At 37.6% G+C, this 24,413-nt stretch overlaps 1 protein-coding gene across 3 annotated transcripts in view; it reads left to right on the top strand.

Moving 5' to 3' along the window:
• TTC23 (tetratricopeptide repeat domain 23) overlaps nt 1-24,413 on the top strand; it is a 113,498-nt gene that overhangs the window by 47,980 nt on the left and 41,105 nt on the right. For all 3 annotated transcript variants that reach the window (XM_059912592.1, XM_059912593.1, XM_059912591.1), the window contains exon 6: nt 16,433-16,610. In XM_059912592.1, coding sequence (XP_059768575.1) covers nt 16,433-16,610 — 178 coding nt within the window. The remainder of the gene's footprint in view (nt 1-16,432; nt 16,611-24,413) is intronic.

The raw sequence follows: 24,413 nt of genomic DNA, 5'->3' as shown, positions 1-24,413 counted from the left end.
AATGATATGTGTTCTAGTTTGCATATATATGGGGTTTTTCAAGATATTCTGATGTTACTGATTTCTAATTTTACTGTATTGTGGGCAGAAACATATTTGTATAGTATCAACTCTTTGAAATTTACTGAAGCTTCCTTTGTGACCTAGTCCATAGTCAATTTTTGTGAATGTTCCAAGTATGCTACAAAAGGAAATTGTATTCTTTACCTGTTGTGTTTAAGGTTCTAATAAATCTGTATTAGGGTAACTTTATTAATTCTGTTACTCAGATTTATATATATATTTATCTTTTGGCAATTTGATACGTTAGTTTTTAAGGTAAGTGTGCTTAAATTTCGAACTATAATTATTGATCCATCTGTAGCTTCCCATGGTTCTGCCAGTCATTTTTTTATATATTCTGATATCTTCTGTTGGGTGGGAGGAGAGTTAAACAGCCTGTCTTCTTAATCTGTTATTTTATTTGTGAGTATATATTGTTCTTCTTTGTCCCCTATGTCTGTATCTATTTTGCCTGATATTAAAATTGATACTTTAGCTCTCTTGGTAACAATTTTCCTATAATACCTTTTTCCATCTCTTAATTTTCAATCTTCATATTTTTTTGTTTTAATTACTGATGTATTTGAGTTTTTAAATTTCCTTTTGTCCTACCAGTTTTATGTTCCTTGCTTTCTTCTTTCTTGCCTTCCTTTAGTTTAGTCAAATATTTTTGTCATCCCTTGCCCTGTCTATTAACTGGTAAGTTATACATTATTTTTTTTTCTTCTAGTGATTACCATAGAATTTGTCGCTTGTATCCCTGACTTATTACACTCTAATGCAATTAGTCAATTAACCACTTTCTGGACAATGTAAGGGACTTTGAGTATGTTAATTCTCTCTTCCCTTCTGCTTGATGCTATATTGTTCTGTACTTAAATCACCATATGTTTCATACCACAGACAAGAAGAAAGAGGAAGAAGATATTTGTAATACATATAATTGACAAAGGGCTCATATCTAGCATCTGTAAAGAACTCCTATATATCAATAAAACAAAGACAAACAACTGAATAGAAAAGTGGACAAGAGACTTTTTTTTTTTGACCGGGCCATGTGGCTAGCGGGATCTTAGTTCCCCAGCTATGGATTGAATCATGGCAGTGAAAGTGCCAAGTCCTAACCACTGGACTGCCAGGGAACTCCCTGGCAAGAGACTTTTCACAAAAAAGGATACCCACATAACTAAAAAGCATATTAAATGACACTCCTCTCATCAGTCACCAGGGAAATGAAAATTAAAGTCATAGGATACTACTACATTTCCACTGATATTGCTAAAAGTTTTTAAAAGCCTAATAACATCAAGTTGGCAAGTATATAGTGCTCTCATATGTTTTCTCATATGTGGTTGTTTAGAATATATTTGGAATAACTACTTTAGAAAGCTGTTTGGCATTATTACTAAGTTTAAATGTTTGAATACCCTATGACCCAGCAGTATCACTCCCAAATATACACCCAACAGAAATGCATACATATGTTCACCAAAATACACAGCCAAGAATGTCCAAAGCTATGTGTTATTTGTAATAGCCAAGGATTGGAAACAATCCAAATGTTCATCAGCAGTAGAGTAGATAAAATTGTGATCTGTTCATACAAAGAAAATGATGAAGCAACTCCTATGCTTAACATGATGGATGACTTCCACAAACATAATGTTTGTGAAAGAAGCCAGACTAAAAAGATTCATACTGTATGATTCCGTTTATGTAACAGAGGAGGAAGAGAATAGTGACTGGGAGGGCCTACCAGTCCAGAATTTCTTCCTGCCCAGAAGTAGGTATTCTTGTTATATTGTAAAACAGAAAATATAAAGATATGAGGTCCAAGATATGATATTTGTTGCATATGTTGAGACCTGACTAATGTTATTAGTACTTAATGTTGAGCACTTGCTACAAAATTGAGTAAATTATCCTCTGCCAAAATCCACCACCTCCTGAGTGCTTTCCAAATTAGCAGTACCAAACCTTGTCAGCAGATGGCGGGCCTTGTACGCATATGTGCTGAATACCCAACAAGAATTTAAGTTAATGTTTCAAGCTGTCCTACAGTTACTTTTGTGTTTAAGGGAGTTGTTTTAAACTTCACTGCTTCTTTTTGACCTGATTCTTCACTGTAACATATTCACTGGAACATGCATGTTTAAACTGCATGGTTTTCATGCAATCACTTTGTTTTCTCAGTGACGTGTGAATATTTTGTCCAAACCGATCTGCTTTAGGAAGTAACAAGGCTTTGGTTTTGTACATTTCTACAATTATGCTCACAACCACAAGGACTTTTTCTTTTGCCCGGTCTTGGAAGTGGAAGACCAGGATAATTTCTTAGGCAGTTCTCGCAGGATTTGTGTTTCTCTTAAAAGGGTATCTTTCAGTGCATCCTCTTCCTCCTCCTGCATCGCCTTTTATGGTGTCCATCAGGCTAGGCCAGTTCTTTTCTCCTTGGGCTGACAGATAAGGGCTGCAGGGTGACTCACGCTCCGTGCCTTCCATCCCTAACTGTGGCCTGAAGCTTCATTCCTTCTACCTGCCCTTCTCTGTTCCAGCACTGCTTCATTCAGTAATTATTTATTAACTTTGGAGAGTGAATCCAAATCTTGTGTTCCTATGTGTGCAGTTGTTTTTTCGAATGGGGCCAAGGTAGTCACTAGTGAAAGCAAGCAAATTTTTTCCAGTGTTAAGGATTATTTTCTATCCTGGTTACTGGTAGATAGATTCCCCAGAGACAGATAGTGTCTTTATAAAGGCAGGAGTACATCATTGCACACACACACACACACACATAAACACATACCTTTTAAAATAATCTTTCTATGTGGCATGATGGTTATGGCCTATTGAGACTGCTGCTCTGGAACATGTGACCTGTCCCCAGCTTTCTCTGTGACTGCTTGATTTGTCATCTTTGGAGTCCTCCACAGCTTACCCAGAGAGCACTTTGCCTGGCCTTGCTTGCTGTGCTGAACTAGCTCTCAGGTGTGCCTGTGATAAGTAAACGCTCCTCAGAGCATCAACAGGACACCTTCCAGGTATCTCTAAGGTATGTGACATGATATATTTGACAACATGGCCTTAGAGTCAGGTCGCCCTGGGTTGGTGTCAGCATCCATTCAACCTTCCCAACTGAAGGACCCTGGGCAAGTCCTTCCTTCTCCTCTCCTGTTGAGGTGGGAAAGATCAGCCCCCAGAGGGTTGCTGTGGTGATGAAATGAACCCTACATTAAAACATCTGGGTATGTGGTAGGCCTAAGAAAGTAGCTATTATTATTGCTACTGTCTAATTGAGCATTTTCCTTTCTGCCATTTCATCCTGGAAATGATTTGATTTTAAAGCATGTAGTACCGACATCACAGAATAAGATACTGTACTTCAAGACTGCCCCTGTCTTGCTATATTCTTTCCTATACTTTTTTTTCCTACGACTTGAGAAGGCTGTTTTGTTTCGTTTTTTTTTTTTTTTTTGTCTTTGCTCTTACGAACCACCTAAGCTAAAAATCAGATATGTATATATCTGTATGTAGATATGTGTATATACATATACACATGTATATGTTTTAAGCTTGAGTTTGTTTCTTTGTCCTGCTTTCTCTAGATTCATTATAGTCACAAGATTTGGAAAATGATTCTAACACAAGTTTTCCAGAGAGGAATGAACATGGGAGAGGTTTCTCCCTTAGCCAGTACTTCCTGGGAGGGGGTAGAAGATAGTGGAGAAAATAGTGGCAAGGGGGACAGTGTCTATATCTACCTGCCATCACCTCATTACGATAGTGGAATTCTACTTAGTTCCACATATTTCCCAGAATACATTCCCAAGGCTTTTATTGTGAATTTTTGATACTTCGGTAAATAGCCTTTGCTTTTACCATCATCCTCCCTTAATTGGTCCAGTCAATAACCTCCAAATATAGCTTTTGCTTTCTCTACTCAGCTTTAAATTTTTAGTTCATGCCATCACCTAGAGATGTGTTTCTTTTTTTTTTTTGGCTGCGTTGGGTTTTCGTTGCTGCTTTTGGGCTTTCTCTAGTTGCAGCGAGCAGGGGCTACTCTTTGTTGCGGTGCGCGGGCCTCTCACTGTGGTGGCTTCTCTTGTTGAGGAGCACAGGCTCTAAGCACGTGGGCTTCAGTAGTTGTGGCACATGGGCTTAGTTGCTCCACGGCGGCATGTGGGATCTTCCTGGACCAGGGCTCGAACCCATGTCCCCTGCATTGGCAGGCAGATTCTTAACCACTGCCCCACCAGGGAAGTCCCAATGTTTCTTTAAAGAGTCACTTTCTCTGCACTTATCTTTTGGGCATAAAGGCTCTGACAAATGCTCATGTGCTCAAAACCCTCCTTCTCCCTTTCCTACTTCCAGGAAACACCCCACTGCTCTCCAGAGGAGATATTTCTCCTGTCAGCTCCTCCCATTCAATGCTATGTGCCTAGAATGTTTTATGCTTATTTAACAAAGAAGGAAATAATTTGATTTTTCCTGGCACTCTTCGTCATCCTGTATTCCCACGATTGAAGAGACGCTCTTACTTTATACAAAATCTGGTTTTTTAAATCATTTTTTTTAATGTGGGGAAGCAGAAAAACACATGGCACAGATTACTTTCATATACTTTACCTACTTTCTATTATTTGAATCCTCTAAAGCTTTACTATTTCTTTTTTTGTTGAAGTATAGCTGATTTACGATATTATATTAGTTTCAGGTGTACTGAAACTAATTTCATAGTGATTCAATATTTTTATAGATTGTACTTCATTTTAAGTTATCACAAAATAATGGCTAAATTTCCCTGTGCTGTATAATATATCCTTGTTGCTTATCTACTTTATACTTAGTAGTTTGTACCTCTTAATCTCCTACTCCTATCTTGCCTCTCCCCCCATCCCTCTCCCCACTGGTAACCACTAGTTTGTTCTTTATGTCTGTGAGTCTGTTTCTGTTTTGTTATATTCATTCGATTCTTTTACTTTTAGATTCCACTTATAAGTGATAGCATAGAGAGTATTTGTCTTTTGTCTTGCTCTGTCTGACTTATTTCACTAAGCATAATAATCTCTAGGTCCATTCATGTTGTTGCAAATGGCAGAATTTCATTCTTTTTATGGCCAAGTACTATTCCATTGTATGTGTGCGCGCGCACGTATATATTGGGTTGGCTGAAAAGTTCGTTCGTGTTTTTTCGTAAGCTGTTATAGAAAAACCCAAACTTTTTGGCCAACCCAATATATATGTATCACATCTTCTTTATCCATTCATCTGTTGATGGGCACTTAGGTTGCTTCTATATCTTGGCTATTGTAAATAATGCTGCTATGAACATTGGGGCGCATGTATCTTTTCAAATTAGTGTTTTCACTTTCTTCGAATAGCTTTACTATTTTAGAGCACTGCATTTTGGTCTTTCCCTTTTCTAATACTCTATCTGTATAATATACATTTCCCTTAAAGAACTGCACTTAATAATAATGATTTTAAACAACCACACTAGCTAGCAATTCTTGATCACCTTCTGGTCTGGCTATTGCTAAGTCCTTTGCAGACCTCACCTTACCATTTAATCTGCAGTCCTCCCTGTGATGTGGGTACCCTTCATGTTCCCATTTTCAAATGAGGAAAACCAAAGCTGAGAGAAGTGAGGTCATATCCCAGGGTCACAAAGCTGGGAAGTAGCAGAGCAGAGCCAGGTCTGCATCCAACTCTGGTGTCCACACTCCTCACCACAGCACAGATCCCATTCGCTAGCACAGAATGGAAACATGACAATGCCCTCTACAGAGCACAGCTTTTACCTATGTGTGCCAGATGGTAAAGAGAGACCCAGATGTAAACCTTTTCTCCTTTTGACTCTAGAAAATCCTAATTTTCCTCTTCCAAGATTGATTTTTCATCAGATTTCCATCATCAGCAATGGTCCCACAAGGCTTCTGCTGTTCACTGGTACTCAATATTCTTGCCAAATTCCTGAGCTTTTAAAAGGAAACCCTCTATTGCCTTAGTAATACCAGAGGAGATTGCACTTGTTTGTTGCAGGTTAAAACAAGTCTCCATCCCTGTGGGATCTTCTGAAACTCATCTGAAATGAGATAGTGTCTTGTCATGTGCTCTGTAGAATTACTGCAGATGTATTTTCATTCAATGAAATATGCTGTGGTTTAAGTTGTGGACCTGCCAAATTAACATACTGCCACATTGTGTTGTTCACAATTCTCTGTCTTTTCATCTGTCCAGTGTGTTTCCTAAAGCTACCCAAACACATTATGGGCCCACCAGATAATAAATCCTCAAAGCATCCCTGGCAGGTAGATAGGAAAGGAAAGGAGAAAATGTTGCCCTCCCACACATTACTTATGAGCAAATAGAGACAGACAAGATTGCCTGAAATTGACTGATGGCTTTAAATGAGTTGGAAATGGAGGTAAGACTATAATTTAGTTATTTCCTGATGTAGTACTCCCCCAGTTCCTTTTTTATTAAACATATTGTGAAGCTAAAGTAATTTTATTTTCTATTTTGTCTTTTCTTTTATGTGAACAGTGTACCCTCAATGAGCTCCAGAAGGCTCATTGTAGATTGCATTAGCTTGATAGCCTTCATTTCTGGCTGGTAGTGCCAGGACCCTGGAATAGCATGCAATGGCAACTTCAAAGGGTGAGAGTAGAAAGTGCCACATTCTCTGCACACGCTAAACAACAGAACGTTGTATTTGTTCATCTTTTTAACCAAATATCTCAGGCATATAAAACTAAAGATATTGTTACGCGAATACTCAAGTTCACACTACCAAGCTTCAAAATAGAACATTTCAGATAAGTGGAAGCCTGTTATGCGTTCTTCTCAAACTCTTTTCTTCTCCCCATGTTACAGGCAATTGTGATGTTGAATTTAGTGTTTTTCATTCCTCTGAATCTATACGTGTATAGCCATAAAAAATATACAGTATTATTTTTCATTTTTTTACTTCATATGTATGTTTCCTTCTGCAGCTTGCTTTTTTCCCCCCATTACTTTTCTATTTTTGAGATGTATCCACGTCAATTTATACACATAGAGCTAGTCTCTTCATTTTAAACCTCCATATTATGTTTAATCTGTCTAACTTTCCTCTAATTTAATTATACATTCTGAGGGTGAACACATAAATTGCTTCCAATTTTTCACTATTATAAACACTATTTCCGTGATTGTTTTTGTACATGTCTCTATGGGCATATGTGCAAGATTATCTCTGAGGTATATGCCCAGGAGTGGAATTGCTTAATTGACAAGTATCCACATCATCAGCTTTACTGGGTTTGCTTTCCACCAGTTTATACTCTCACCAGCAGTAATTCCCATTACTCCATGTCCTCTTCAATACTTGATATTGTCAGACTTTTTATCTTTGCCAATCATATAGTTTCTTTAATTGCATTTCCCTGATAGTGAGGTTTGACATCTTTTCATACATCTGCTGGACATTTGGAATTTCTGTTCTGTGAAATGTCCGTTCATTTCTTTTACTCATTTTTTAACTGGGCTATTTGCATTTTTCTTATTAACTTGTAGACATTCTTCATATTTCTGATGACAAGTTATTTGCTGGTTACATATATTGTGTATGTATTCCCAATGTGTAATTTGTCTTCTCACTTTCTTTATGATGAATTTTGATGCACAGGAGTTTTTATTTTTAATGTGACCAAATTTACCTGCTTCTTTCATTCTGATTTGTACTTTTGTATCTTATTTAAGAAGTCCTTCCCTACCCCAAAGTCATGGAGTTACTTTTCCTTATGTTTTCCCTCAAACGTATCAAAGTTTTGCTTTTTACATTTAGGCCTCTAAAAGTCACTTGGAACTTTTGTGTACATAGTGTGAGGGATCTAATTTTTTCCCTTTGGATAACTTAAGTGAGGAGGTAAATAGTTTTACCGACAGGTGGAAGAAGGACTCAGAGTCTGAAGAATTCTATAGGGTTTGAAATGTGAGACCAATGATAGGCTGACAAAAATCTTTTAAACTTAGAGAGTTCAGAAATGGCAACAGGTCACCTTCACGTGTGACTGCATCCCTTCAGGGCTGGGTATCCTGCTAACAGCTTGTTGGATGTCATTGGATTCATGCGGTCTGTGCCCTCATGTAGACATTCTTGTAGCAAGGGCAAAACTATGGTCAATGAAAGCCATGTGTTTGTTCCTGCTGAAATTGCCTCCTTCCAGGTCTCCTTCTCAGTAGATACTCATATTATATTTCCAGGCAGTGAAGTAACGGAAAGTTACCACTTGGACTTGACCACAATGTGATTTAAAAAAGAAAAATTGGTACTTCCATATCTAACTAGCTGCCCTGGGTGAGTTCACGCAGTGTTCATCTATTAGGGTGCTGATGAAAGGAAAATCTCTGAGCCTGGAGTCAGCCAGTAGGGGTTCTGCACTAGTTTATTATGGCTGCCATAACAAAGTACTACCAGCTAGGTGATTTAAACAACAGAAAGTTATTCTGAGATGAACGTATGGGTGGCGATGGTTCCTTCTGGGGACTATGAGGTGTTCCACACCTCTCTGCTAACTTCCAGATGTGTACTGGCAACCTTTGGTGTTCCTTGTCTTACAGACACATCACACCAAGCTCTGCCTTTGTGTTCACATGGCATTCTCCCTGTGCCTCTGTGTCCAAATATCTCCTTTTTATAAGGATACCAGTCATACTGTCCAGTATGACATTTTCTTAATATAACTAATTATGTCTTCAATGGTGCTATTTCCAAATAAAGTCACATTTTGAGGTACTGAGGGTGAGGACTTCATATGAATTTGGGATGGGGGGGACACAATTCAAACCCTAATAGGTTCTTACAAAGTTTCTTTTATTCCGCCTTTTATAAAATTTCAATAATTTCTCCAGCCCTTAATTAGAGCAACAGTCTAATATTTTTGCAACTACATCAATGTGAAAATATGCTCCTTTCTTGAAGGTTTTTTTCCCTAAAATTTATTCCAAAATCTATGAAAATTAAAGTATGAACTATAGCCTCAAAGTCTCTAAGTCAGTGGATCTGCAGGTTGTTCCTTCTGTCTTTCCTCCTCACCTCACGCTCCCTCCTTCCATAGACAGCAGGCACCCACTGTGTGTCAGACACTGCAGGGTGCTGGGGATGTCAAGATGAATGCGGCAGCCTTGGACTCTGCTTTCTCAGAGTCCTGCACTAAAGGGATTGGTGCCAAGTCCCCAGGCACTTAAAATGCAATGCGAGAGATGTATTCTGAGAGAGGAGGTTCACAGTTCTGTGGGGGCACAGTCAGGTGTTCACAGAGTCGCCCAACCCAGCCTGGGATGTCAGGGAACAGAGCCAGCACTAGGATGAGGGAGCCAGGTGCCCAGACCACACCACTTAAGGAGGCGCTCACACTTGGATGCCAACCCTGCACTTGCCCTACGCTGAGAGTGAGCACCTCCTTAAATGGTGTGTCCTAGGTGTCTCACTGGTCTCACTCTAGTCCTGGCCCTGGCAGGGAAGGCTACGTAAAGGAGGAGACAGCTAAGCTAAAACTGGAAAAGGGATGATAGAAAGATGAATGGCAGTTTGCCAGATAGAGATGGAAGAAAGAACATTCCAGATAGAAGGACCAGCAAAGACCCAGAGAGAAGGTAGGCATGACACAACTGGGCAGCTGAAAGAGAACTGGCATCAGGGGAGCCAAATGGGAAGGTTTAGATGACTCCCATGAGTCATCTGAACTCATCAAGTCGAGGGAAACTAGACTCCCAGCAGAGCCACTGCCACCTCTGCGCCACGTTTGTACACAACTGGGTGAGTGAACGGAGCCTTCGTGAGAATTAAAAAAAAAAGTCTCCTTTTCTCCAGGTGGACACAGGCATGTATCCAAGCACACAGCTCAGTCAGCAGAGCCTGGGCTGGATTGAAACTCCCACTTGCCCCCTTGGGCAGGTGTCCATCAGGATTTAGGCAGAGGAAGGCGCAGGAGTCTGTGGGTGCAGAGTCGGGCCCTGAAGACAAGAGTTTGAGGCCCTTAGTGTTGGACCAGAACTCCAAAACCAACCCCAGATGGCCTGGTGTGCTTCACTCAGCTCTGAGCTGGAGGATTGGCCTTTCTGTTCCAACCCCATGTTGTCACATCGTGAATTCTGCTACTCTGGGGGTTGGGAGCTATATTGAATTTATTTTTCTTTTGTAACTCACCGATCCTCAGGCTAATTTCCTTAACCCCAGCTTAGTGGCTTGAATTGATCAGCCGAAGGGAAAAGACTGGATTTATCACCTATTTCTAGATTCTTCCGCATCTGGGATCATGATATGAAATATATTAACGTATTTAAACTTACAGTATAATTGATTTACCAGAATATTCCATTAAAAATATTTTTGTATGGCTTTTCTCTCTATGAATTTACTGTTTCTCATTAAGATTATACTTTTCATAGACCTAGGCATTCCCCTGGAGACCTCCAGGACTTAAAGCTCCTCAGGAGGCATGCCAACAGCTTTGGAAAGTTAGAAAGAGACCAGTAGCTCAGTGTCCAAGCCTGATTTATGGCCTCCCCTTGGGAATGCCCACTCTGTTGAGTGTCAGGTGCAGCAAGACCCACAGCATTATCTGTTCTCCTAACCTCCCCCATTAAAACATGGGTAGGATCATCCAGTGACGCAACCAAGTTAGAGCCAAAGCCGACATCTCTTTCTGACCTGCTTTAAATGAGTAAGTTAGGAATAGTGTCTGGCTCGCAGATGATATTAAGGTTAAAATAATTTGATTTTTGTTTAATAATTATTAATACAGTTATTTCTTTAAACAAAAATGACTAAGTTTATGGCTGAGTCTCATCTATATTTTGTTTTGCTTCCAAATGTTCACAAACTTTTCAAAAATAACAGATTTATTTAGATATAATTCACATGCCATACAATTCACCCAATTAAAGTATACAATTTGATGGGTTTTAGTATGCAACATCACCACAAACAATTTTACATTTTCATTCCATTAGCAGTCTGTCCCCATTCTCAAGTTCCCCAACCCCTGGCAACTACTAGTCTACTTTCTGTCTGTATGGATTTGCCTGTTAGGGACATTTCATGTAAATGGAACCATAGAGTGTGTGGTCTTTTGTGACTGGCCTCTTTCACTTAGCATAATTTTTTCAAGGTTCATCCATGTTGTAACGTGTATCAATACTTCCTTCCTTTCTGTGACTGAATAACATTTTATTGAGTGGATATACCACATTTTATTCATTCATTCTTCAGTTGGTGGACATTTGGGTTGTTTTTACTTTTTGGCTCTTATGAATAGTGCAGTTATGAACATTTGTGTACAAGTTTTTATGTCGACATATGTTTTTGTTTCTTTTGGGTATATACCTAGCAGTGGAATTGCCAGGTCGTCTAGTAATTCTGTGTTTAAACTTTTGAGGAACTGACACTGTTTTCCAAAGTAACTGTACGATTTTACATACCCACCAGCAGTGTGTGAGGATTCCAATTTCTCCACATCTTAGTCAACACTTCTATTATCTTTTTTAAAATCATTATTATTATAGCCACTGTCCTAATGGGTGTGAAGTGGTATCTCATTGTAGTTTTGATTTGCATTTTCTTGATGACCAATGATGAACATCTCTTTATGTGCTTATTGCATCTTCTTCAAAGAAATGACTCTTTAGGTGCTTTGCTCATTTTTTAGTTGGGCTATTTATCTTTTTTATTATTGTTGTAGGAGTTCTTTTTATATTCTGAATGTAAGTCTCTCATCAGAAATATGATTTGTAAAAATATTCCACAAACCATTTTTTTTCACAACCATTTTTTATGTCCTGAATATTTTTTAAAATATGTATTTATTCATTTATTTATTTGGCTGCATTGGGTCTTTGTTGTGGCACACGGGCTTTTCATTGAGGCATGTGGGAATTTTCATTGCGGTGCTCATTGCAGCACACAGGCTCTTTGTTGCGGCACGTGGGCTTCTCTCTAGTTGTGGCATGCAGGTTTTCTCTTCTCTAGTTGTGGTGCGTGGGCTCCAGAGCATGTAGGCTCTGTAGTTTGTGGCACACGGGCTCTCTAGTTGAGGCACATGAGCTCAGTAGTTGTGGCACGCAGGCTTTGTTGCCCCGCGGCATGTGGGATCTTAGTTTCCCTACCAGCCAGGGATTTAACCCGCGTCCCTTGCATCGGAAGGTGGATTCTTTACCACTGGACCACCAGGGAAGTCCCTGTCCTAAATATTTTTGAAGATGAGTGGTCAGTCAAACTTTATATGGCACCATTCAGCCACTAAAAGTGATATTATAGCATTTATTGCCACATTTTAATGTATGATTAAGTGGAAGAAGCAGGTTCTAAAACATTATGATCCTTTTTAAAAGATGCATAGAAAATCATCTGGAAGTGTGTGTGTGTGTATATATATATATATATATATATATATATATATATATATATATATCAAGGTGTATAGCAGTCATCTTTGGATGTTGTAATTATATATTTTAATTTGCCATATCTTTTCTTACTTTTAATGATGAATATGTATTGTTCTGATAGTAAATTATTCTCAATTTTTTAAAAAGCCCAATTGTATAAGAAAATGCCTACCTCACTTGCACATGAGTTTGACTGATTCTACCTATTATTTGGACTTTCCAAAATCTCATGCGGGTGGGAACAAGATGAGACCACAAATGAGCCCATTTCAACATAACCTGAAACTATGCCTCTCAGTTCCAGAGAGACCACAGGCTGGGAGGGGAAGGAGTAAAAGGTATGAATACGTATAGGGATTTAATATCAATCTGTATGGCTTGCTTCAGTTTGCAAAGCACTTTCAGACATCTTACTTGATTCTCACAGCAACCCTATTGGACACCAGCGTTCAGATGAGGAAACCAAGGTTCAGAAACATTTTTTTCTTTCCCAGGGTTGTGTGGCCTAGTAAGTAAGGATGCTCAAACTACAGTCTGGGTTTTCTACTCCTGTTGCAGTACTTGTAACTGATTGCCTTGCCTCTCATACTGTATTCTTCTCTATAAAATTTTCTCTGAGAGCCGGATATTTGAAGGATCACTTTTTAATACCTGAAAAGATGCTGTGGTGTTAACTTGGAGTGCTGTGCTGTGCTTCTGGCTAAGATGGCTTCACAAACCCCCAAATACTTTTCTTTAGTGTTCTATCTCAGGAAAGGAAGAATTTTTGGTACATGAATTAACTTATGCCTTGTTGTTGTTTACTTTTCTATTTTCTTCTCATTTATCAGCTTGATTGCTAAGCTTCAAATATTGCTTTCTTTTAAAATTGTTGCCCAAATGAAATCATCTTGGCATTTGTATTGGCTTTATTTCTCTTCTATGACTTTTACAAGCAGCCTTGGAAACAAAGGACCTCTTCTTTACTTCCTTGGCACACTCTTCATCATTTATGAACATGAGAAAGAAAGATGAATTTTTTCCTTTGCTCAGATAACTATGGCATTGTCTGAGTTATTTAGGCTAAATTAGGTAGAAAAAAATTTGAAGTCATTTTAAAAGTATGTGACTTTCTCTAGACTCTAGACAAGAGGTTGGTTTACAGACTTTTTCTGTAAAGACCCAGAGAGTAAATATTTTAGGCGTGGTAGGCCATGCAGTGTCTGTTGCAACTCTTCAGCTCTGCCATTGTAGTGCAAAAGCCACAGAAAATAAGTAAACAAGTGGGCCTGACTGTGTCAATAAAACTTTATTTACAAAAGCAGTCAGTGAGTAGATCTGGCCCACAGGCCACGGTTTGCTGACTCCTGTTTTCAATTGTTTAATTTTTGTCTACCAGGAATCTAATTCTTTGGCTAAGTGATTTGCTACCAACCATATGTTTCAAAGCCTCTTTCTATCACCATAGATGCTAGTGGGGTTTCTCTTAAAAAATAAAATGTGATAACGTACAAAGCTACTTATTACCTACTATATTCTAAGCTCATTAAGAGTTAGAAGGCGAGTCCAGTATTACTAGGTCGTCTATTTATCTCTTCCTTTCCAAGGTTAGAGCTGCTGCAAGTTGCAACCTGGACCCTTCTTGGTCCAGGAACATATCCCTGACCTCCTCTTGTGTTTTAAACCTCTTTACAATTATAGAAGGTATCCCAGTTCATAAGCTATTCAGTGAGCATTTTATTTCATTATGGCCATCTGAACCACAGATCTGAAAAGTAACTCTACTTCTATCAGTCAATTCCTTTGAAATTTATTGGAGAGCAAAATAGTTGTGAAAAGTATCCAATGACTATGTTGACCTTAAAAAAATAAATAAATAAATAAAAATAAATAGAGGGGCTTCCCTGGTGGCGCAGTGGTTGAGAGTCTGCCTGCCAATGCAGGGGACACGGGTTCGAGCCCTGGTCTGGGAAGATCCCACATGCCGCGGAGCAACAAAGCCCGTGAGCCACACCTACTGAGCCTGCGCGTCTGGAGCCTGTGCTCCGCAACAAGAGAGGCCGCGACAGTGAGAGGCCCGCGCACCGCGATGAAGGGTGGCCCCCGCTCGCCGCAACTAGAGAAAGCCCTCGCACAGAAACGAAGACCCAACACAGCCAAAAAAATAATAATAATAATAAAATTAATTAAAAAAAAAAAAAATAGGCTGCCAGTTATTTCTCCAGGAAAAAAAAAATTAGGTTCATTCAGGATCGGCAGAAAATTTCCATTTGGGGTCTGAAACCATGGTGAGCCAGGTGCAAGTCCCCACATGGCAAGGGAAGGAGAATGCTTTTATAGAAGGGAAAAGGATTTGGGAGAGCCATAGTACACAAAGAGTCCATGGCTTTTGTTGACTAAAAGTTCTTGCCAGGAAAGAAGAGGAGTCTTTCTTCTTCCTGTTGGGCTCTGCTGTCCTCCCTCCCTGTCCTGGGCTCCTGACTCTATTTAACTGAAGTTTCTGTTTATTAATTTTTTTACAATTGTTTGTAATTTTTTACAATTTTTACAATTGAAAACAAAACCTATTTTTGTGGTCTCTTAGTTACTTTCTCACATTATGTCTCAGTTTTTGGGTAATTTGGGAATCGTAAGGCCTTTTTGTATTAAAGATTCTGGGGTGGAGGGAAACATAAGAAGGATTGATTTCTTTTATTATGAATTTTGTACATAAAAACTTTCCATGCAAGAAAAGTTTCTAATAGTCTTCACAAGTATTTTTGAGAAGATTGTTTTTAAATGCCTGTTTCTAAACAATATATATAGATACATTTTTTAATATGAGAGAGTCTTACACCAAGAAACTACAAGAATATTTTCCCACTGCCACCTTTAAATTAATTTTAAAAATTAACATTTTTTTCTGATGTAAAAGTAATATATTTTTATAGAAGAAAATTTGGGAAATTTATAAAGCATAAATAAGAAAAGTAAAATCACTCACAATCAACTCCTTAGAGATAACTATTGCTAACATTTTAGTGACATTTGGGTATCTCTTTATGCATATGTGTACATATAGATTAGATACAAAATTGATCTAATAAGATTATATAAAGTACTTTTGTAATCTGTCTTTTTTACCAAAGAATATATAGTGGGTATACTTCTATGTTGATAAATACAGATCGACATTAACTTTAATGGATACATGGTGTAGATGTACTTACTATAACCCACTTGGATGATCACCTATTGGGGTAATTTAAGTGCTTTATACTTTTATGCTATTACAAAGAATGCTTCAGTAAACATTCTTGTATATAGTATCTTTTTATACTGCCAGAGTATTTCTTCAAGATAAACTATTAAAAGTGCAATTAGCAGAAATACGTGTGTACATACATATGTATAATTTTGATATAGAAAAGTTTGTGCCCAAATTATATTCTTCCCAACAGTTAATGAGAGTGCTTCACACCCTCACCAAACTGGGAAATTTCTATAATTTCTCAACAGATCAGTTATCAGCATCATGGCATCCTTTCTGATTACTATTGTTGTTTTAATATTTTATATTTTTTAAACCAACACCTACACAGCACTTACTATGTGTCAGAAGCTATTCTAGGTGTGTTTTTTTTTAAATATTAACTAATTTAATCTTTATAATAACCCAATGAAGTGGGCACTGTTATTATTCTTAACTTACAGATGAGAAAACTGTCAAGTGACTTGAAGGTCCTGTATCTACTAAGTGGTGGAACCAGGATTTGAACCTTCCTGATTATCCTTTGACCTTCCTTATTATCCCTTGAACCTTCCTGATTATCCCAAAGTCTATCCTCTTGACTACTATGCCCTGCTGCTCCTTGGAGGAAAGAAAGGCTTAACTGCCTAGGAAATGAACCTGGGCAACAGGGGTCAGAGAGCCAAATCCATCTATTATTTTCAGTATCTTCTATTTTAATTACTTTAAAGATAATCCCTTTGAATTTTTTAGGGTATATCAAGGTCAGAAGAAATCAAAAGAAGCTCTTCCCCACTACCAAGAGGCTTTAGAATGTATTGAGATCAGTAAAGGTGAAAAAAGTCTTGAGTGCGTACCAACATTGAGGGAATTGGCAGGTGTAGAACAAGCCCTGGGATTTCACGACGCATCCATCAACCACCTTTTACAGGTAAGCTGCAACGTACTGGCCACCAAAGCTGTTCCAATCCACTGCTTTTCACAGATACAGGTGGAATAGCAGCTCTGAGAATGCCTGGCTTTGTTAAGTGCTCTAGATAAGTAGAACACTTGGTCTGGAGTAGAAGTTCAACAAACATCTTCGTAAGTGGGCAAGTGTGGGATACTGGTCCTCTGTTACCTGTGCATCTTCCACAAACAGTCTGAGACTGCCTGAAGGTGGCTTTTCTCATATTAGGTGCATAATTTAAGTCTTGTTTCCCAGACAAAGTTTCTTTATTATTTAATGTTTATCTATTTAGAGCTTATGTTATCAAACCTATTAGGGTTCTTATCTACCACATTCTACAATCTTTACCTGAAGTCACTTTGAGTTGTCATCTGGTAGCTGCTGTTCTACTTTGTCATTAAAAGATTCCTCTGTGAGTGTGTCAGTTAGGGTTCTTCAGAGAAATAGAATCAATTGGATGTATACATAGAGAGAGAGAGAGAGATTTACTGATATTTTAAGGAATTGGCTCACACAACTGTGGGGGCTGACAAGTCCAAAATCCGTAGGGTAGGTGGGCCAGCTGAAAATGCAAGCAGGGTCTCTGTGTTACAGTCTTGAAGCAGAATTCCTTCTTCACTGAAACCTCAGCCTTTTGCTCTGTAGACCTTCAATTGATTGGATGAGGCCTACTCATCCAATTATTACCTATTATTGAAGGTAATCTCCTTTATTCAAAGTCTACTGATTATAAATGTTAATCATAGCTACAAAGTACATTCATAGCAACATTTAGACTAGTATTTGACCTAACAACTGGGCACCATAGCCTAGCCAAGCTGACACATAAAACTAACCATCGCAGTCAGTTTGATGTTTTTGTGTGGTATCATCTGCTAAAAACACATTTTAAATTGTTTTCTGAGAATTTTTCCCTGTTAAAGTTGTAAAATATAGACTAACTCATTTCTTATTTCAAATGAGATATAATGATATGGTACTGAGGGTTCTTTATTGCTATTTATTTTAAAATTTGTATGACCATTTATACTCCCACACACAGTTTATTAGAGTGTGCCATTCTCTCACTTTCTCTGGATTATCTCCCTTAAATATTATACCACCCCGTGACATATTATTATTATCAGTTTATAGATAAGGAAGTCAAAAATTAGAAAGGTTGAGTGATATGTCCAGGAGTACACAGCCAATAAATGGCATAGCCCAGGTATAGCCAATAATGGCATAGCAAAAAAATGCAGTATTTTTTTTTGAAAGATAATTCTGGCTGACACGTAGAGAGTAGACTAGGGAGGGTGTGCCAAGAGTGGAGGTAGAGTGAAGCACTGAAGGCTGAAGATGGTGGTGGCTTAAACTAGGATGATGTTAGTAAGGATGAAGAGAAGTAGATGGGTGTGACAAAGATTTAGGAGGCAGAATTTATGAGATATGGAGCTTGAGTGGATGCAGGACAAAGGGGGAAGGGGAAGAGTCGAAGATGACCCCCGGGTTTCTGGTGTGAACACCTGAGTGGATGTTTGTGCCATTTACAGTGGGGGAGCAGGTGTGACTGGGTGATGGAGAGATGGTGAACTCAGGTTTTGATGGTGAGTCTGAGATGCCCATAAGGCATCCAAGCAGAAATGACAGCTAGACAGTTATATAATCAGAACTAGAGTTCAAAAAAATAGGTCAGCAAGTCCTCCACTTATACACAGTAATTGCCTTGGGAGAGGGTGAGATCACCCAGGCAGGGTTTATGGAGGAACTTTGGTATTCATTGGTCAAGTAAAGAAGGATAAATCGGTAAAGGAAAAAGAAGAATTTGCCAGAAAAAAACAAGAAGAAAAGTAAAAAAGAAAGAGATATCCTCATTGTCACCCCTTTTGATACCTTTTGCTGTTATGGCGGGTATGGAGCTGTCAGGAGGAAAAGTGAGTTCATATTTGTAAAGTGTTGAGCACAGTGCCTGCTAGTGCAATATATGAATTTTTGAAAAGTTCTCCCTTTCCTTTTCTTGCTTTTCTTTTTCTTTCATTGATGACCTAGTTGAGGGAAACATTGAGGCACTGATGAGAATGGAATCCAGATTGTACTGTGAGTGAGATATGAGGAAGCAAAGGTAATAAATGCAGGTGCCTGCCTCAAAACATACTAAGAGGTAGGGAGGACTGGCCCAGGCAGGGGGCAGAGTACATGGAAAGGTCTGAAGGTAAGACAAAGTTTGACACATTTGGGGAACTGCAAGAAGTTCCCGATGCCTGGACAATGGGAATGGGAAGGCAGTGGGTGGGTATCATTCAGATGGGGTGTGGAAAGTCATGGTAAGGAATTTGAGCTTCATCCTAAGGGCAGTTAAGGGTTTTCAAGCAGGGAGATTGACATCACCAGATTATCAGTCTAGAAGGGTTGATCTGCAGTATGGAGAAGGGACTGGATGGCAGAGAGATAACCAGGGAGGCCACTCAGTAGGTGGCTGCAACAGACCAGGTAGGCATGATGACAGCCCGGACTCAGGCAGTGTCGTGAGAACGGAGAGACACGGACAGATAGAGAGTAGAAATGACAGGCCTGGGAGCTGTGCAGATGTGGGAGAGTGAAGGAGATGGAGGAGTCCAGCTTTAGACCAGTTTTCTACGTGTGGCTGGTTGGGACATTTACTGAGTGAAGGAACACTGTGGATTTGCAATTTTTTGTTAGTATCAATAATTCTGAATATTCTTATTTTAAAAAATGTTTTTCCTTTTCTTGAATTATATGCTGATATACATTTCCAAAAGTTAAACTGCTGGGAGGTAAGATATGAACATTTTTATACCTCTTGATTTTTGTTGACATTCTGCCAAAAGGTTGTTTTGAGTTACCTGGCCACCAGAAGTTGGCTTTTCTTTACTCTTAATTGAGCCAGTTTCACACCAACCTTGCGAACTTTTTTATATTATTTTATTCCCATTTTACAAATTTTATAAATTTGAGATTAATCTCAAATTTATTTTAATTTAGAATTTTTTTCTTAGTCCATATTCCCTCATTGTTTCCTGACTAAATCCAGACCTGTCCTCGTCTCAGCACTATCTTTGCTGTACCAGTTCCTAAAGTTCAAAGAAAGAAATCAAGATAAGCTCAGAGTATTCCAGCAAGGGCCATTACCCCCTACAAAATTCACTGAAATGAAAGATGGCTTCTAAGACCCAATAGTATGCATTGCAAAGATTTGAGTTTGGTTTAGAGAAGCATTTCCCAAACTGTGTTCCATAGGATACTGGCATCTCATGAGAATTCTTAGGTCTTCCCAGAAAAGGTGTTTGTGGCCAAATAAATTTGGGAAATATTAAATTAAAATTAAGCAGATGTCTTTAACACATTTTACGGTGCATTAAAAATGCCAGTGTAAATTGTTAATCAAGGGGGGAGGGCTTAATAAGTCTATGAGACACTAGTGTTCCCAGGCCACAGTTTAGGAAACACTGGCCTAGAGAAAAAAATTCAAATGTCTGAGGGCAGGGAACAGCAAAAGGATTCAAATATAAGTGCAGGCTCACTCCTAGGAACCCTTAGCACTATGTGAACGGGAAATGGATTAAATAATGCCTCTTGTTTATGGGGCCCAGAGTCATTATTTTAAAGTATTTTGCCACATGTTTTCCCTGCCTATCTATATAGACATACAGACAAACATAACACACACGTATGCTCAGAGCAATAATTATTTATATTTTGTAATCATTTAAAAGTATGTTGAATATGTCATATCCTTTTATCCCTGAATACTTCAGTGTATGTTTAATGAGAACAAGGATATTCTCTTATGTAACCACAATACAGTTATCAATTCAGAAATGTCAACATTGGTATGGGCCGTATTGTTTTGTCAGTTGTCCCAGTACTGTCCTTCATGGCAATTTTTTCCCATTCCAATAAAAAATACAGTTCAGGATCAAGTATTGCACTTAGTTGTCAATGACTCTGGTCTTCTGTAATCTAAACAGTTTCTCAGCCTGTCATTGTCTCTTATGACATTGAAATTTTTGAAGAATACAGGCCAGTTGTTTCATAGACTGTGCCTCAGTTTGGGTTTATCTGACGCTTCCTCGTGACTAGATTCTGACAATGCATTCCCAGCCAGAATGCTATGAAAGGATGTTGTATTTTCTTGGGGTATTGCATCTGGAGGCACATGATATCCATCTGTCCTTCATTGGTGACATTAATTTTTTATCTCCCAGTGACAGTGATGTGCGTGCTTCTTCACCGTATATTAACTATTTTTCTCTTTGCAGACAATAAGCATTCTGTAAAGAGACATTTTTAAGACCATGTAAATATCTTACTCCTCATTGAAATGTCCCTCTAGATTTAGCATCCATTGATGAGTCTTTCTCAAGCCAGTCTTTATCCTGATGGTTGCAAATCAATGATTTTTCCATTCTGCCATTCCATTTGCATTTATCAGTTGATATTCTACTGTGGAAATATCCCTCCCTCTTCCCACCAAGTTTTTTATTTGTTGTGTGTATGTTTGCTTTTTTCACTTAACAATACATCCTGAAAATCACTTCATACAATTCATTTAAATCTTCTTTATTTATTTGTACAGATGGATAATACTCCATTTTATGTATATTCTACAGTTTTTTCAAATAGTTTATGTTTTGGCATTTAGGTTAGGTTCCAATATTTTGCAAATAGAAATAATGTTGTAATGAATAACCTTACATATATGTATTTTTGTATTGTTGGAGTTGTATCTTCAGAGTAAATTCCTAGAAATGGGACAGCTAGGTCGAAGAGAGCATACGTTGGTAGTTTTGTAGGATATTAACAGTTGCCTTTCATTGGGCTTTTATACCATTTGTATTCCCATCAGCAGAGTGTAAGAGTGCCTATTTCCCCACAGCCCCTTCCAAAAGAGTGTATTGTCAAGCTTTTGAATTAGTTCCCATCTGACAGGTGAGAAGTGACATCTCAGTATAGTTTTAATCTGCATTTCTCTTATTTAAAATGGAATTGAATATCTTTTCATATGTTTAAGGGACTTCAGTGTATTTTTTATGAACCTCCTTTTTTGTGAATTATTCATATTATTTGTCCACTATTTAATAGAATTTTTATCTAGTTTGCTTTAACAGTTAAAATTTCTTTATATATTACACATATTTCCCTACTGTCTGTAATATATGTTGTAAATATTTTCACCCAATTTGTCATTTTTGTTTTAATTTTGTGCATTTCATTGAGATAATCTACATACCATAAAACTTACCCTTTTAAAGTGTACAATTTAGTGGTTTTATTGTACTCACAAAATTGTACAACCATTACTGCTATCTAATTCCAGAAATTTTTCACCACCTTAAAAGAAACCTTGTACCCATTAGGAATCATTCCCATTCCCTCCTCCTCCCACCCCTTGGCAACCACCAATCTATCCTCTGTCTCTATGGATTTGTCTATTATGGACATTTCATATAAATAGGATCATACAATATATGGCCTTTTGTCTTTGACTTCTTTTATTTAGAGTAATGTTTTCAAGGTTCATTCGTGTTTAGCATGTATCAGTACTTCATTTCCTTTTTATGACTGAATAGTATTCCATTATATAGATATACTACATTTGTTTATATTCATCAGTTGATTGACATTTGGGTTGTTTCCACCTTAAGGTTATTATGAATAATGTTGCTATTAACATTCATATATAAGTTTTTATGTGGATGTGTATTTTCAAATCTCTTGTGTATAAACCTAGGAGTAGAATTGTTGGGTCATATAGTAACTCAATATTTAGCTTTTTGAGGAACTTCCAGGGTGTTTTCCAAAGTGGCCTCAGCATTTTACATTTCCACCAGTAATGCATGACAGTTTCACTTTCTCCACATCCTCACCAACACTTGTTATTATCTCTCTGTTTTATTTCAGCCATCCTAGAGAGTGTAATGATATCTCATTGTAGTTTTGATTTGCATTTCTCTAATAATTAATGATGTTCAGCATCTTTTTATATGTTTAATGGCCATTTGTTTTTCTTCTTTGGAGGAATGCCTATTCAAATCCTTTGTCCATTTTTAATACAGTTATTTGTCTTTTTATTGTTGACTTAAGAGTTCTTTATATATTCTGGATACTAGATACTAGACCCTTATGATATATGATTTGTAAAAATTTTCTCCCATTATGTGGTTGTCTTCTCACTGTTTGATGGTGTCCTTTGAAGCACAAAAGTTTTTAATTTTGATGAAGTTCAGTTTAGCTATTTTGTTGTTGCTTGTGCGTTTGGCATCACATCTAAGAGACCACTGCCTAATTCAAGTTCATGAAGGCTTATATCTATGTTTCCTTCTGAGAATTTTATAGTTTTAGCTCTTACACTGAGGTCTTTGATTCATTTTGAGTTAAGTTTTTATGTGATGTGAGGCAGGGGTCTAACTTTATTCTTTCATATGTAGATATTCACCTGTCCCAGCACCATTTGTTAAAAGGACTATCCTTTCACCATTGAATTATATTGGCACCCAAGTCCAAATCAATTGACTCTAAATGTAAGGATTTATTTCTTGTCTCAATTCTATTCCATTGAGCTATATGTCTATCCTTATGCCTATATCACAGTCTCAATTGTTGTTGTTTTGTAGTAACTTTATGGATATTATGAATAATGCTACTATGAAGATTCATGTACAAATTTTGTAGTAAGTTTTGAAATCCATAAGTGTGACATCTCCAACATTGTTGTTCTTTTTCAAGATTGTTTTGGCTATTCTGGGTCCCTTGCATTTCTGTATGAATTTTAGGATAAACTTTTTCCTTCCAATTTCTGGAAAGAAAGAAAGGAACAGCTGGGATTTTGGTAAGGATTATGTTGAATCTGTACTGCAATTGTGACATCTTAACAGTATTAAGCCTTTCAATCCATAACCATGGGATAATCTCTTATTTATTTAGGTCTTCCTTAATTTCTTTCGACCATGTTTTATAGTACAAGTTTTGCACTTCTTTTGGTAGATTTATTCCCAAGTATTTTGGAGTTTTTTTATGTTATTACAAATGGAAGTGTTTTCTTAATTTCCTTTTCTTATTGTTCATTGCCTGCGCATAGAAATACAAATGATTTTTGTATGTTAACTTTGTATCCTGCAACCTTTGTAAACTTGTTTATTAGCTCCAGCTTGTGTGTGTATGTGTATTTATAATGTTTTTTGCCATGCAAAAGTTTTCTTAGTGCTTTCAAGTTTTCAATCTTTTATTACATTTAGATTTTGATTCTGAGAAATATTTCTCTGTATGCAGGTTATGGAGGAATTCACTCATTTGTATTAATGCTTCGTAAAGTTTGATAGGTGACTTTTATTGTTTATTCTTGAGGTTAATAAAGATTAGAGAGTGTTTAAATAAATACTTGCCTATGATTATTAAAGAGATAGCTTTGTGAAGTCAAGATAGCATTGGATTTGAAATCAGAAAACTTGGGTTGGAGTCCAGACTCTTCTGTTTACCATTTGTTTGATAATATAAGTCATTTAGTCTCTCAAAAAATAAAAATAAAAACCTACAAAAGACCCTATCCACTTCACAGAACAGCTCAAAGATTCAAAATGGAAAGTGCTTTGTGAACAATTTGGCATGTTGCCAGTATAAGCTACTTTTATTTATTAACAGTAGTTGTTAAACATTTATCAAGGCTCCCCTTTTCTTTAGCAACTTTACCTAAAATACAGAAAGGTACAGCTCTCCAAGGGAGCCCATGCCTAAAAGCCATTTATTAATTACACACAAAGGCAAGGGGTTTTGTTATTTCCCCTCTTG

Source organism: Balaenoptera ricei, chromosome 2 (genome assembly GCF_028023285.1).
Source record: "Balaenoptera ricei isolate mBalRic1 chromosome 2, mBalRic1.hap2, whole genome shotgun sequence".
NCBI classification, from domain to species: Eukaryota; Metazoa; Chordata; class Mammalia; order Artiodactyla; family Balaenopteridae; genus Balaenoptera; species Balaenoptera ricei.
Note: the sequence above shows the minus strand (reverse complement) of the source record. Positions and strands in the feature narration are given on the sequence as shown.